We start from the raw sequence: 15,101 nt of genomic DNA on the forward strand, positions 1-15,101 counted from the left end.
CCCTCCACCCCACCCCAGCCCCCACCAACGAATCACTCCTGCGATTCGATAAATACTATGTGCAGCACATAAGATCTTGAGACTCGACTTTCGACCGGCGTGCCCGCGCATCGCGTCCAATGGTACACATTTTGTGCATACGATCATTCGATTTATCGGCCAGATGTGGTCGAAATGGAATGATTACATGCAATATCTCACAAGTGTATTGGCAGCATTAGACGCTGATTGGATGGGAGAGAGGGACACTTGTAATGATGTTATTTGAACATCACAGAAGGAATCAGCACTGTTGGACATCTCACATTGGGCCTTATTTTGGTTCATTCTTTCTGACAAAATCCTTCTTAGATGGGCAAAACCATGTGCACTGCAGGTGGGGCAGGTGTTACTTGTGCAGAGAGAATTAGATTTGGGTGGGGTTTTACTTCAAAGTGAGATCTATATTGCAGTGTAGAAATAAAGCAGCCAGTATTTACCCTGCACAGAAACAAAATTACTCACCCAAATCTAATTCTCTCTGCACATGTTACATCTGCCCCCCCTGCAGTGCACATGGTTTTGTCAGAAAGAATGAACCAAAATAAGGCCCATTATCTGCCTATGCAGCCACAGAATTGCGAAGTCTCTTCACTGCCCATATAATTAATTGGAATATGTGCTCCTAATTAGCATCCAGCCACCCATTCTTGCTCACAGGTTCCGATCAACAGATTGCGATCAGGATATGACTCCAATTAGCAGTGCTGCATGTGTCCTGACGCATCACTAATGAAGAAGTGGTCCCAGAAGATTGGTTTTATACATTCAGGAAACCATTAATGATGTTTTTAAGGTTACAAATCCCTGTGGTTTATACAAAGGGAGGCAAGCAGTGTGGGAAATGACGTCAGTACCAGCACCGCGTACAATGCAGCAGCCAAGGCAATGTCTGCTACAGGCGACGTGACGCTGTGTAGTGCGTCTTTGTGTTGTGCCTGACCGTCAATGGCGAGATTAGTTGACATTTATAGATTTGCTTTAATACAGTAAATGCTTTCATATGTAAATTGACAAACAGCACCTGTATGTACAGGTGTAATGTTAATAGCATTGAGCTTGGTGTTGTAAAAAGAAAGCAGTCTACAGGAATGTTATATATATAAAATTACGCAGAATGTTTATATGATTTTACATTGTTAGTTTTGGTGGAACAATACGATCATATCTGAGTGGCAGAAACAGTCACTGAGTTTTGAGCTGTGGAGGAGGGGGGGGGGGGGGCTGCTGCGATGCCACACCCCTCTGCTGCCACTGGTCCACGCTGCTGGTCCTGACCCCCGTTGCAGTACCGGTGCATGTGCTGGCCCACAGACTCTGTGGGCTGCTTCGGCAGCAGTCCATAGAAGCATAGTCACGGCCTGGGTCCTCGCATTGCGCATGTGCAGAACCCATTTTTATGGGCTTCCCCCGCAGCAGCCTGTAGAGGCATCGCGGAAGGAGGGAACACCTCCCAATGGGACTGCCTTTGTGAATGGCAGGTCGGACTTCTAATAGGAAGTCATTGCCAGTCACAGTGAAGCCAGTGCAGTCTCACAGGCTGTATCTGACTTCACACAGTGGCTGACTTTGCCTGGGGGAGGGGGAGGACTGCAGCCCATAGGTAATCCCTGCAGCCCATAGGTAAAAACCACCACTGGTACTCCAGAAGAACCAGCTAAGGACTGTCCCATACAGTCCACAGAAATTGGAATCCCATGGTCCCCGAAATCAAATGGTGCAGATGGAAACTAGGGATTCGAAAGTAATTATGCTTCTCTACAAATCACTGGTGAGACCTCACCTAGAGTACGGAGTACAATTCTGGGCCCCGCACTATAAAACGGACATCATAGAATTAGAAAAAATCCAAAAAAGAGCAACTAAGCTTATTAGGGGAAAGGAGAATTTAAGCTACGAGGAGAGATTAAGCAATTTGGGACTATTTACACTAGAGAAGAGACGTTTAAGGGCGGACATGCTCAACATGTACAAATATATTAGGGGCCAATATAAGGAACGGTCAAGCACCCTTTTTTCTGCTAGACAGGAATCTAGGACGCGAGGGCACAAGTTTAGATTAGAAGAAAAAAGATTTTGTTCATCTAGAAGGAAAAAAATCTTTACAGTCAGAACAGTCAAACTTTGGAACTCTCTTCCTGGAGAAGTGGTGTCGGCAGACACTATAAATACGTTTAAAATAAGGTTGGATAAACATTTATTGGTTAAAAACATCCATGGGTACAAATAAGAAACATAATCCTTCTCTAAAATACCAGAGCATTCTATACTAATACGATCCAGAAGTATTAAGGACCAGATGTATCAAGCTTCAAAAAGTGAAAAATTGGAGAGATGAATGTCTGGCTAGGAAGATCAGCCTCGCAGCTGCATTCATGATGGACTGGGTGTGGTATGATTTACCGACGGTCGGGATCCCGACAGTCATTATCCCGAAGTCGGGATCCGGATAGTCATTATCCCGACATCGGGATCCCGACTGCCTGGTCTCAGACAGCGTGGCCAGCGCAACAAAGCCCCTTCTATTCTCCCTCTATGGGGGTCGTGGATCCCCACGAGGGAAAATAGCCGACGGCCGTCCTGCACCCGATGGACTGTAGCGGTGAGAGTCTGTATTGGGGAAGACCAGTAAGAGGACTAATGCATTAATCAATGCGGGAGATAAAGAGCATGGATTAGAGTTTTAACAAAGTGAGATAAGGTCCCATCTAGTGCTGGACACAGAGCAATGTTACTCCCTTCTAGTGCTGGACACAGAGCAGTGTTATTCCCTGCCTAGTGCTGGACACAGAGCAATATTACTCCCTTCTAGTGCTGGACACAGAGCAGTGTTATTCCCTGCCTAGTGCTGGACACAGAACAATGTTATTCCCTGCCTAGTGCTGGACACATTGCACTGTTAGTCCCTTCTAGTGCTGGACACAGAGCAATGATATTCCCTGCCTAGGCTGGACACAGAGCAATGTTATTCCCTGCCTAGTGCTGGACACATTGCACTGTTAGTCCCTTCTAGTGCTGGACACAGAGCAATGATATTTCCTGCCTAGTGCTGGACACATAGCAATGTTATTCCCCTGCTAGTGCTGGACACAGAGCAGTGTTATTCCCTGCCTAGTGCTGGACACAGAGCAATGTTACTCCCTTCTAGTGCTGGACACAGAGCAATGTTATACTCCTTTCATAACAGAAGCTAATTCCCGGGTTAAAGCTTTTCAACCCGGGAATTTGCTGAAAAAAAAACGGCAGGTTTTTCTTTGGTGTGAAAAGGTCAACACGGGTCTTAAATCCCAGCACTCCAACCCTGCTCTTGACCAAGGTTGGATACTAGGGATTTAAAACCTGTGTTGACCCTTTCACACCAAAGAAAAACCCGGGTTTTTCTGCAAATTCCCGGGTTGAAAAGCTTTAACCCGGGAATTTGCTTCTGGTGGGAATTAGGGTCAGGCTTCACCAGGCAAAATGACCCAGCACTCGAAAATGCCTGGTCGCCAGTGTGAAAAGGGGTATTATTCCCTTCTAGTGCTGGACACAGAGCAATGTCATTCTCTTCCTAGTGCTGGACACAGAGCAATGTTCTTCCCATATAGTCCTGGACAAAGAGCAGTGTTATTCACTACCTAGTGCTGGACACAGCGCAATGTTATTCCCTGCCTAGTGATGGACACAGAGCACTGTTCTTCCCATCTAGTGTTGGACACAGAGCAATGTTATTCCCTTCTAGTGCTGGACACAGAGCAATGTTATTTCCTGCTTAGTGCTGGACACAGAGCAATGTTATTCCCTGCCTAGTGCTGGACACAGAGCAATGTTATTCCCATCTAGTGTTGGACACAGAGCAGTGTTATTGGTACTCTTTACCTAGAACGGCGCCCATCGCGACCATCGAATGCACTAAAAAACGGGTGCGATGCGATGCGATGCCCGCGATTTTCCATAGGGATCAATGTTAAAAGTGAGATTGGACGCGATTTTAGTGTTCAATGCCTCAATGCCCGCGATTTTTACATAGGAAACAATGTTAAATGGGCCACAGAGCCCAAATAGTCACCGTGAAGTGTGAAATGGCCCCCACAATTGTTAACGCCACCCCACGATCAACGTCAACCCGAAGTGTGGCGAGCGCAGCGAGCCCGCGAGGGGCGGCGGTACGCGTCCTCCGACCTTTTCATACCCCCACTATCCACGTCGGCGTGGAGTTGAGAATAGAATAGTGTGGCGAGCGCAGCGAGCCCGAAGCGTGGCGAGCGCAGCGAGGGGACGCGGATACCTTCACAGTAATACGCGTCCCCTCGCGGGCTTCCCAGGTGTCCATGGCGACGCGGACACCTGTGAAGCCTGCGAAGGGACGCGTTTACCTGTGAAGGTATCCGCGTCCGCTCGCCACGCTTCGGGCTCGGTGGCTCGCTGCGCTCGCCACACTATTCTGTTCTCAACTCCACACCGACGTGGATAGTGGGGGTATGAAAAGGTCGGAGGACGCGTACCGCTGCGCTCGCCACGCTTCGGGTTGACGTTGATCGTGGGGTGGCGTTAACAATTGTGGGGGCCATTTCACAGTTCAAGGGCACTATTAGGGCTCTGTGGCCCATTTAACATTGTTTCCTATGGCCAAATCGCGGGCATTGAGGCATTTAACAGTAAAATCGCGTCCAATCACAGTTTTAACATTGATCCCTATGGGAAAATCGCGGGCATCGCGTCGCACCCGTTTTTTATGTACCCGCGATTTTTTACCCCCGACGCCCGCGATGCTAATCGCGGGCGCCGTTCTAGGTAAAGAGTACCGTGTTATTCCCTGCCTAGTGCTGGACACAGAGCAGTGTTATTCCCTTCTAGTGCTGGACACAGAGCAATGTTATTACCTGCCTAGTGCTGGACACATTGCAGTGTTAGTCCCTTCTAGTGCTGGACACAGAGCAATGATATTCCCTGCCTAGTGCTGGACACAGAGCAATGTTATTCCCTTCTAGTGCTGGACACAGAGCAATGTTATTCCCTTCTAGTGCTGGACACATAGCAATGTTATTCCCTTCTAGTGCTGGACACAGAGCAATGTTATTCCGTTCTAGTGCTGGACACATAGCAATGTTATTCCCTTCTAGTGCTGGACACATAGCAATGTTATTCCCTTCTAGTGCTGGACACATAGCAATGTTATTCCCTTCTAGTGCTGGACACATAGCAATGTTATTCCCTTCTAGTGCTGGACACAGAGCAATGTTATTCCCTTCTAGTGCTGGACACAGAGCAATGTTATTCCCTTCTAGTGCTGGACACATAGCAGTTATTCCCCTTCTAGTGCTGGACACATAGCAGTTATTCCCCTTCTAGTGCTGGACACAGAGCAATGTTATTCGCTTCTAGTGCTGGACACAGAGCAATGTTATTCCCTTCTAGTGCTGGACACAGAGCAATGTTATTCCCTTCTAGTGCTGGACACATAGCAATGTTATTCCCTTCTAGTGCTGGACACATAGCAATGTTATTCCCTTCTAGTGCTGGACACATAGCAATGTTATTCCCTACTAGTGCTGGACACATAGCAATGTTATTCCCTTCTAGTGCTGGACACAGAGCAATGTTATTCCCTTCTAGTGCTGGACACAGAGCAATGTTATTCCCTTCTAGTGCTGGACACAGAGCAATGTTATTCCCTTCTAGTGCTGGACACAGAGCAATGTTATTCCCTTCTAGTGCTGGACACATAGCAATGTTATTCCCTTCTAGTGCTGGACACATAGCAATGTTATTCCCTTCTAGTGCTGGACACATAGCAATGTTATTCCCTTCTAGTGCTGGAATCATAGCAATGTAATTCCCGTTTAATGCTGGACACAGAACAATGTTATTGCGTTCTAGTGCTGGACACAGAGCAATGTTATTCCCTTCTAGTGCTGGACACAGAGCAATGTTATTTCCTGCCTAATGCTGGACACAGAGCAATGTTATTCCCTGCCTAGTGCTGGACACAGAGCAATGTTATTCCCATCTAGTGTTGGACACAGAGCAGTGTTATTCCCTGCCTAGTGCTGGACACAGAGCAGTGTTATTCCCTTCTAGTGCTGGACACAGAGCAGTGTTATTCCCTGCCTAGTGCTGGACACAGAGCAATGTTATTCCCTGCCTAGTGCTGGACACATTGCAGTGTTAGTCCCTTCTAGTGCTGGACACAGAGCAATGATATTCCCTGCCTAGTGCTGGACACATAGCAATGTTATTCCCATGCTAGTGCTGGACACAGAGCAGTGTTATTCCCTGCCTAGTGCTGGACACAGAGCAGTGTTATTCTCTTTCTAGTGCTGGACACAGAGCAATGTTATTCCCTTTCTAGTGCTGGACACATAGCAGTTATTCCCCTTCTAGTGCTGGACACATAGCAGTTATTCCCCTTCTAGTGCTGGACACAGAGCAATGTTATTCCCTTCTAGTGCTGGACACAGAGCAATGTTATTCTCTTCTAGTGCTGGACACAGAGCAATGTTATTCCCTTCTAGTGCTGGACACAGAGCAATGTTATTCCCTTCTAGTGCTGGACACATAGCAATGTTATTCCCTTCTAGTGCTGGACACAGAGCAATGTTATTCCCTTCTAGTGCTGGACACATAGCAATGTTATTACCTTCTAGTGCTGGACACATAGCAATGTTATTCCCTTCTAGTGCTGGAATCATAGCAATGTAATTCCCGTTTAATGCTGGACACAGAACAATGTTATTGCGTTCTAGTGCTGGACACAGAGCAATGTTATTCCCTTCTAGTGCTGGACACATAGCAATGTTATTCTCTTCTAGTGCTGGACACATAGCAATGTTATTCCCTTCTAGTGCGGGACACAGAGCAATGTTATTCCCTTCTAGTGCTGGACACAGAGCAATGTTATTCTCTTCTAGTGCTGGACACATAGCAATGTTATTCCCTTCTAGTGCTGGACACAGAGCAATGTTATTCCCTTCTAGTCCTGGACACAGAGCAATGTTATTCCCTTCTAGTGCTGGACACAGAGCAATGTTATTCCCTTCTAGTGCTGGACACATAGCAATGTTATTCCCTTCTAGTGCTGGACACATAGCAATGTTATTCCCTTCTAGTGCTGGACACATAGCAATGTAATTCCCGTTTAATGCTGGACACAGAACAATGTTATTGCGTTCTAGTGCTGGACACAGAGCAATGTTATTCCCTTCTAGTGCTGGACACAGAGCAATGTTATTCCCTTCTAGTGCTGGACACATAGCAATGTTATTCTCTTCTAGTGCTGGACACATAGCAATGTTATTCCCTTCTAGTGCTGGACACATAGCAATGTTATTCCCTTCTAGTGCTGGACACAGAGCAATGTTATTCCCTTCTAGTGCTGGACACAGAGCAATGTTATTCCCTTCTAGTGCTGGACACAGAGCAATGTTATTCCCTTCTAGTGCTGGACACATAGCAATGTTATTCCCTTCTAGTGCTGGACACAGAGCAATGTTATTCCCTTCTAGTGCTGGACACAGAGCAATGTTATTCCCTTCTAGTGCTGGACACAGAGCAATGTTATTCCCTTCTAGTGCTGGACACAGAGCAATGTTATTCCCTTCTAGTGCTGGACACAGAGCAATGTTATTCCCTTCTATTGCTGGACACATAGCAATGTTATTCTCTTCTAGTGCTGGACACAGAGCAATGTTATTCCCTTCTAGTGCTGGACACAGAGCAATGTTATTCCCTTCTAGAGCTGGACACAGAGCAATGTTATTCCCTTCTAGTGCTGGACACCGAGCAATGTTATTCCCTTCTAGTGCTGGACACATAGCAATGTATTCCCTTCATAAATGGACTAAGAGAATTATGAATCCAGAATGTAATTTGTAGAACACTGTTGCCTAGAGACCAATTAAAATTTTTTTTTAGTAAAAAAACCACAACCAATAGAACATTAGCATAACTTTATTTCAGTTTTTCACTTTAGAAAATCTCAGAACACATGTAAAAACCATTCTTGGCAATAATCAGAACATTGGAGATTGCATACAAAGGAGTGTTACCGGAACCCTGTGGAGAGGTTTTGTATGTAGAGGAAAGTGTTCCCATAAATAGCTATTGATGAGGCTGTGTGTCATGGTATTACAGGCACTGGTAACAAGGCAATGTTCAGCGTAGAAAAAGAAAAACCATGACAGGTACTTTGGTTCAAATGGTTTTGTGCAATTTTTGTAACTGTATTTGGATACGACACGGTCACCTGGAGTGATCTACGCTTTTGTGCGACACATCTGCGGTCTGCATCCTGCGCATATTCCGGACTCCCCGCCAACGCGGAAACCTAGGCGCAGGCTGCTTTAATGAGGCTTTTTCCAAAGGCCCCCCAAAAATGCGTTTGAGGTTATGTGACCACATAAACATTGCATACAAACAGTTCAGCCCCTAAAGATGTCCAGATCAAACTGAATTTGATACCAGTTGTTAAACTTCCTCGCAGAGTGTTTCGCTGGCTGTATTGGCACACATCCCTTTATATATCTTATACTGTGCCAACAAATTTTTTTTTTTGGCAACGGTGAATACTTTGGCCACAAAAACAAACCAAGCCTGTTTTTTTTTTTTCCTATTCATTCTGAAACAGGATTAATGCTATAAGACTTCCTAATCTACGTAAAGGCACACAGGTTAGGAAGGGCGATCATTAAAGGATTACAAATGTGTTATAAAATGTAGGGTTTACCAAAATCCCCTTTATTCTCCGATTGAGTTAAAAAGTTGCATTTTAATATGTAACCTATAGTTTGCATAATTACCTATACTGAGAACTCCGATAATGATACGTACAACAGCAGTCTGACCAAACAGTTCAGACCTATCGGTTTGCTGGCCCTACCGGACCGCGGATCAAGGAAAAAAGGCAATGTTTTTGTAAAATCCCACTTGATATGAGAACTGCGTGCGTGTGTGTGTGTGTGTGTGTGTGTGTGTGTGTGTATATATATATATATGTCACTCCAGTTATGGCGGTACACACACAACCCCCTAACTAGACCTTTTAAGTCCATTTTGAGCAAAATAGATTCATTCTAAGTTAAAATGAGGCTAATAAGGCACTAACACTAAACAAGAATACACAAAGCTTCCCTCCCCATACGACAGTACAAGACAGACATATAATCTGCAGCAAACATCCTATTGATTAACAGATATATTACCCACTCAAGCCGATAAGTATTAATAAATAAGAATAAAATGTTTTATCTTACAGAAGGCAGAAGACATGCGGAATCCCTAGCTCGATATGAACTGACCAATCACGTTGCTTGCTTGGCGCGCACACAGTAATTAAGACACGATATTATCTTAGTAATATATGACAACACTGGACTAACCACGGCCAAGACACACGTACTATACACGGTCAGACATGGGGTTATTAGCACAAAATCGCTGTATGATTCAATGACTCCACCTCTGGCAGCAGAGTCGTGATACTTGGACCTAGAAAGGGGGCGTGTATTATGGAGTTTTGTAGAATGTGGGCGTGGCTTAAAACGTGCACAACGGTCATCCGCATGGGACAGTGTGTGTCCACCATATAAAGACGGGTCTATGGAACCGAGTAACGTGATTGGGCAACTAGAGTTTTAGCTATGCACAAAAAAAGGTCAAGCCTTTATTTTCCCTTAAATTCCGAAATATTTCGCGTTTCTTGTATAACAATTAAACAAATAATTGATTACCAAGATGTATCTGTTTACCGCATAGGAAAAGCTAGCGGACTTGGACCTGCCATGATAAATAAGTGGAGTGTTGTAGCTTACAGGGTATAGGAGGGGCTATTTGAAGCGTATAATTAGAGACGATCTGCTTATCTTCAAGTAAATGGCACTGCGGTAAGATACAGTTGTGTCCAATAGAAAAGCCCGATTCTAGCTTAAGAACATTTCAGCGCACCCCCTTAATGCTCTCATAGCCCTTTGCCCGTCACTCCCTTCTACTGATAGAGGGGCTACGACTCACAGCTTTTTTATTAAGCAACCAAATAAAAACCAAACACCACACAGTGGTGACAGGAGATACGCTGTTCCCAGCGACACAACAAAAGTTAAAAACAAAAATCCTACCAAATAATACAGATACAATAATAATAATAATAAAAAAAAAACATTACAAGTTGTTCCACAATATAACTTGTAAGGTAGGAGTCCCAAAAAGAAGCAGTTTATGATGGAATTAAAAATTCCTATGTCATTTATGTCGAACGAACACTGGAGTGCGGAGTTACTAGTAGCTGTTCTCGTGACCGGCCAAGATGTAGAGGTTGCTGTGAGCGGTTGGGTTTGACGTTGGCCTGCTCTCCAAGACAACCACCCTGTGAACAGACAAAGAGAGAATGCATGACGCGGTAACATATCTGGATATGCGATCAGTGTATAAAAGGATGCAGCCTATCAAATCACTAAGAACTAGTGACATCACGATTCATTTGAGTAGGAGGTCAATGATATCACTGTGTTAACACAAACGCACCGTCCTGTCTCTCTATAATTATGAATGAATTGCAAGAGGAGATCTCAGTGACTGGGATGTTGGGGTGCACTTGTCAGGGGCATCAGTAGGCAAGACGGCAGAAATTCACAACATCCAGCATGGAACTCCGAGAAGATATGGCCATCAACAAAAGGCAGCACATTGAGTACTGCAAGCTACACTACTGCAAATCTCAAGAGGATGGGGGGAAACTGAGCCTAGAGGCTCCAGGTGGCAGTACAATTACACACTGGTGCCTTTAAGGCCACAGTACTGTTACAAGACCTTGGCTAGTGCCTGCGCAAAGCCGTTTACATAAAGAGAAGGCGCTGGCTAATGATACAGCTGTGCACAATTGGTGCTTATGTTCCGGTAGGAATACGGCTTCTGAAGCCATAGGGTCTGCGATTATTTGTGTCTGTCTCCTGGTACTATGAATACAAACTGAAACTTTACTGTTATTTACTGGTAGTCTGGATCTGATCTTAACGTGTTCCTTGCGCGTGTTTGTTACTCATGTTTACTGACCTGTAGACTGCACCGTATTTGCAGGTTCCCTGATCCAAAATGCTCGGGACCAGAAGCATGTTGGATAATGGATTATTCCGGAATATTATTATTAAGAGGTATCTTGAGGACGGGACCAATGTGTGAGCACAAAATGCATTTAAGTTGTATAAACACATCAAACACAAATATATTTTATTTGTGCATGAAACAAAGTTTGTGTCCTATCTCAGGCACTGAATTTGGATGCCAAGCAATCATTTTCTTGCACATAATTAGTGCCAGTTACAGATCCCGTCCCCAGTAGTGCCAGTTCCATATCACATCCCCAGTAGTGCCCGTTCCATATCACATCCCCAGTAGTGCCAGTTCCATATCATTTCCCCAGTAGTGCCCGTTCCATATCACGTGCCCAGTAGTGCCAGTTACATATCATGTCCCCAGTAGTGCCAGTTACATAGCATGTCCCCAGTAGTGCCAGTTACAGATGTGAATTTTGAAAACTATGGTTTTCGGAATAATTTGGATAACTGATATCCTAATAAGGGATACTCAACCTGTGATGTATATCTTGTGTTGTTCCGCATGGTTTACCTGTTTGAGTATTTGTCTATTTCTGTGTGAAAACCAATACAAACTTACCAGTTTAACACACAAAAAAAAATGGATTTCAATTATTTTAGAAAAATATGTTCAAGGAGTGTTTAATAACTAGAAATGTAGTTCCTCTACCTTACACAAAAGTGGTGATTATTATTATTAGTATATATGATGGCTGAATCAGTGCTCTCTCTTATTTGCACAACATGACACTTCAGAGACCATGCTGCTATATCAATGTAATACAGGATTATTTGCAACATTGGTATTCTGTAACACTATTGCAAAGTGCAGCACCCCCTTGTGGTAAGGCTGCAATATTACATATATACTGTACCTGTCTGATCCTAACAAGCGGAAGACTCTGGATTCATCGGAAATCTCTTGTGTCACCTAAAACAAAGAAGATATTAACATGCAACAAAGCGCACTTGCTGCAATCTATTACTCCTTTCACACCAAAATCCTGAGCCAGACTTGGGATTTGGACATCATTCCATACCGGTTCAGACCCCATTTACGAAGTGCTTGGTGAGTGGCGGTAAGCCGCCTCTCACTAAGCTTTTAATGGAACTTGGGTTGGATAATTACACTGCCCTGTTACATGGGTCTGTCCCACATCCAACCAAGGTTGCTACTCGGGCTGGACTTCTGAGTCACTCCACCGGCTTTTTTTTTTTTAAAAGGGTTTCACAAGTGCGGAGATCTGGGTTAGCGTAACAATACACCGGGGTCATTAGCGTGAAAGGGGTGCAGATTTAACATGTGTACACAGCTTTAGCCTTTTATTATGTAGGATAAATAACACTGTCCAGACACTGACAAGATTGTGTATGAATTCTGTACTGCTATGGTTTGCATTTACTATTAATAATGTCGGTATTTTGTGTATTAGCCGGGCGCCCGGTACGTAGTTAGCGTAGCGGTGCTGTCAGAATCAGCGTAGTGTTCCCGCGGCCAGCGTAGTCAGTCAGAAGTAGCGTAGTGTTCCCGCGAGCGTCCCTGTCAGAATCAGCACGTGCGCCTTATGCATAGAGTCCTATGCACAATAAAGGAGGCATTTTCAAACACCTCAGTATCCACGCCAGCCCGAAGCGTGGCGAGCCCCACGAGATGATGCGTTACGTGTCCTGCCGACCTGTTCATACCCCCATTATCCACGTCAGCGTGGAGTTGATTTAAAAAAGTGTGGGAAGCGCAACGAGCCACTGAGCTCGAAGCGTGGCGAGCGCAGCGAGGGGACGCGTATTACACCACATGTGTTCCGCATCCCCTCGCCACGCTTTTTAATATCAACTCCACGCCGCCGTGGATAGTAGGGGTATGGACAGGTCGGGAGGATGCGTAACGCGTGCGCTCGCCACGCTTCGGGCTGGCGTGGATACTGGGGGTTTGAAAATGCCTCCTTTATTGTGCATAGGACGCACTTTATGCATGAGGCGCACATGATCATTATTACTGACGCACCTGAGTCTCAGACAGCTGGAGCGCCTCTCCGCCGGCGCCCGCATGATCGTCTCTCCGCCGGCATCCGCCAGTGCAGGGAATCTGTCAGCTACCACTGTGTAAGAGGCGCTCACTAGGCTTGGCACGGATGCCAGGGACAGAGCCAAGCTGCCGTGGAGTCACTACGCTAACTACGCTAGGCAGCCGTTGGACTACGCTGACAGCATAGCTTAGCCTGCGTACGTATGCTAATTGGGAGCCCAGCTAATACACAAGTACCATAATGTAATCTCTGACATCATATTCCGGTACCCCCACACAACCCCCAGTAGCATTCATATCTAATCCCATCAGGACTGTCTTGTAATCCATGCTATGGAATCCTATCCTTAAGTATCCCTCCTATTATCCCTATAGATTGTAAGCTTGCGAGCAGGGCCCTCCTACCTCTATGTCATTCTGTTATTTCCCAGTTTGTTTTTTCACTGTTGTTATTAATTGTAAAGCGCAACGGAATCTGCTGCGCTATATAAGAAACGCTAAATAGATGAATAAGATGTATGCTAGCCTTGCAGAGCTGGACAGCAATAGGCTAGTGTGAGAACGGACTCACCTCATTCGATTTAAAGTTTTTCCCCTGCATGCCGTGCTTCCAGAAGGCCAACACGCTGTCCTGCAGACACACTGGGGAAGACAAAATTCAAGAATCTCAACACAGGGCATTAGGATTCATCTGTGGCAGCGGGCTCACTAATGTACTGGCGCAGCCACAGGACAGACCTGGTGCTTTCTGTACTCACCTACAGACTCAATCTGAAACTTAAAGCTCAGTTCAGAGGCCAGCTTTCGACTGGATTTCAGCTTTCCCTGAAGATTCACTATTTTCACATAATCTGGGGGGGGTGGGGGCAAAATAATGAAATCAGCCAACCTACAGAAACCCAATCCTGATTCCAGGTGACCAAGAAAAGCCCTCCCACCCCCCAAAAGTCAATTCACCCTCACCCTCCCCCACACAAATACAAGCAGGTTGGATATAGTGAGATATCCCACTAGATGACGGTGGCATTGATAACAGTCACATCCAGTGGCGGCCTGCACCAAAGTCCAAAATTCAAATAGGGAAGCAGCACCAACTGCCAGTGAATCAGGTAGGAATGGCAGTTGCCTTCCTCTCCTATTTGAATATTGAACTGTGCTGCTACCCCCATCTGGAGCCTTCACTGGTCACATCTGCATTCTGATGCAATGTTAGACTTACGGTCCAGGCAGACCAGGACTGTGTCTCTCTCCAGCTGAGTTACATGTATGGCATCGATCTGGTGACCCTCTGTAGAGACAAATATAAAATGAGCTATATATTGTGACATATATGCAGGTTGTTGGTAGACAGGTAGAATACACAGGATGTGTGAATTCAGGTAAGTACAGGGTATAAAACGCAGACGCTACCAGTCACTAGGTAAGTGGTCTATAAATGATAGGTTACCTGTACCGATCTGTGTAAACCAGGAGGAGGCGGAGCTCAGGTTAATGGTTTCGAACTGTACAACTTGATTTGGGTCGACACCTTTGCTGACGGCCACACACACCATGGGGTACTCCTGCTCTGGGATCACCAGCATTTCAAACACTTTCAGTGGACTTGGAAGTGGGAAGTCAAAGTGCTGACAGACAAAAAAAAAATTCTAAAGAGACATCCCTTACGTACATGGGAAATGCAGAAACGTCACAAGCTTTTAGGTGATATATATTTATGTCACACGGGTGGGAAAGTGTCACAGTGGGACTTGTGGGGAGCTACTGTATCACCACTAATTAGGCCTTGGTGTATTCCGACTGGGGATCTATTTATACCACACTTGCCTACTTTTAAAATTGAATTCAGGGAGATTATAGTTGGTAATAGAATTTTGCGAAGTGCCCCCATGTGATGCTCCACCCAAAGGGAGTGTCTAGTTAAATATATTGAGAGATTGTCCAACAGGCATCTGAAATCGTGGGTGTGTACA

At 45.3% G+C, this 15,101-nt stretch overlaps 1 protein-coding gene across 4 annotated transcripts in view; it reads right to left on the reverse strand.

Annotated features, from left to right (window-relative positions):
• Nucleotides 1-7,952: 7,952 nt before the first annotated feature.
• MAP4K5 (mitogen-activated protein kinase kinase kinase kinase 5) overlaps nt 7,953-15,101 on the reverse strand; it is a 97,256-nt gene continuing 90,107 nt past the window's right edge. For all 4 annotated transcript variants that reach the window (XM_083166822.1, XM_083166821.1, XM_083166825.1 and 1 more), the window contains exons 26-31: nt 14,579-14,756; nt 14,351-14,419; nt 13,890-13,982; nt 13,703-13,773; nt 11,981-12,036; nt 7,953-10,378 (exon numbers count right to left, since the gene is read on the reverse strand). In XM_083166822.1, the coding sequence (XP_083022948.1) occupies nt 10,291-10,378; nt 11,981-12,036; nt 13,703-13,773; nt 13,890-13,982; nt 14,351-14,419; nt 14,579-14,756 (555 nt within the window). In that variant the 3' untranslated portion in view covers nt 7,953-10,290. The remainder of the gene's footprint in view (nt 10,379-11,980; nt 12,037-13,702; nt 13,774-13,889; nt 13,983-14,350; nt 14,420-14,578; nt 14,757-15,101) is intronic.

This window comes from Crinia signifera, chromosome 12 (genome assembly GCF_055691185.1).
Source record: "Crinia signifera chromosome 12, ASM5569118v1, whole genome shotgun sequence".
Classification (NCBI taxonomy): Eukaryota; Metazoa; Chordata; class Amphibia; order Anura; family Myobatrachidae; genus Crinia; species Crinia signifera.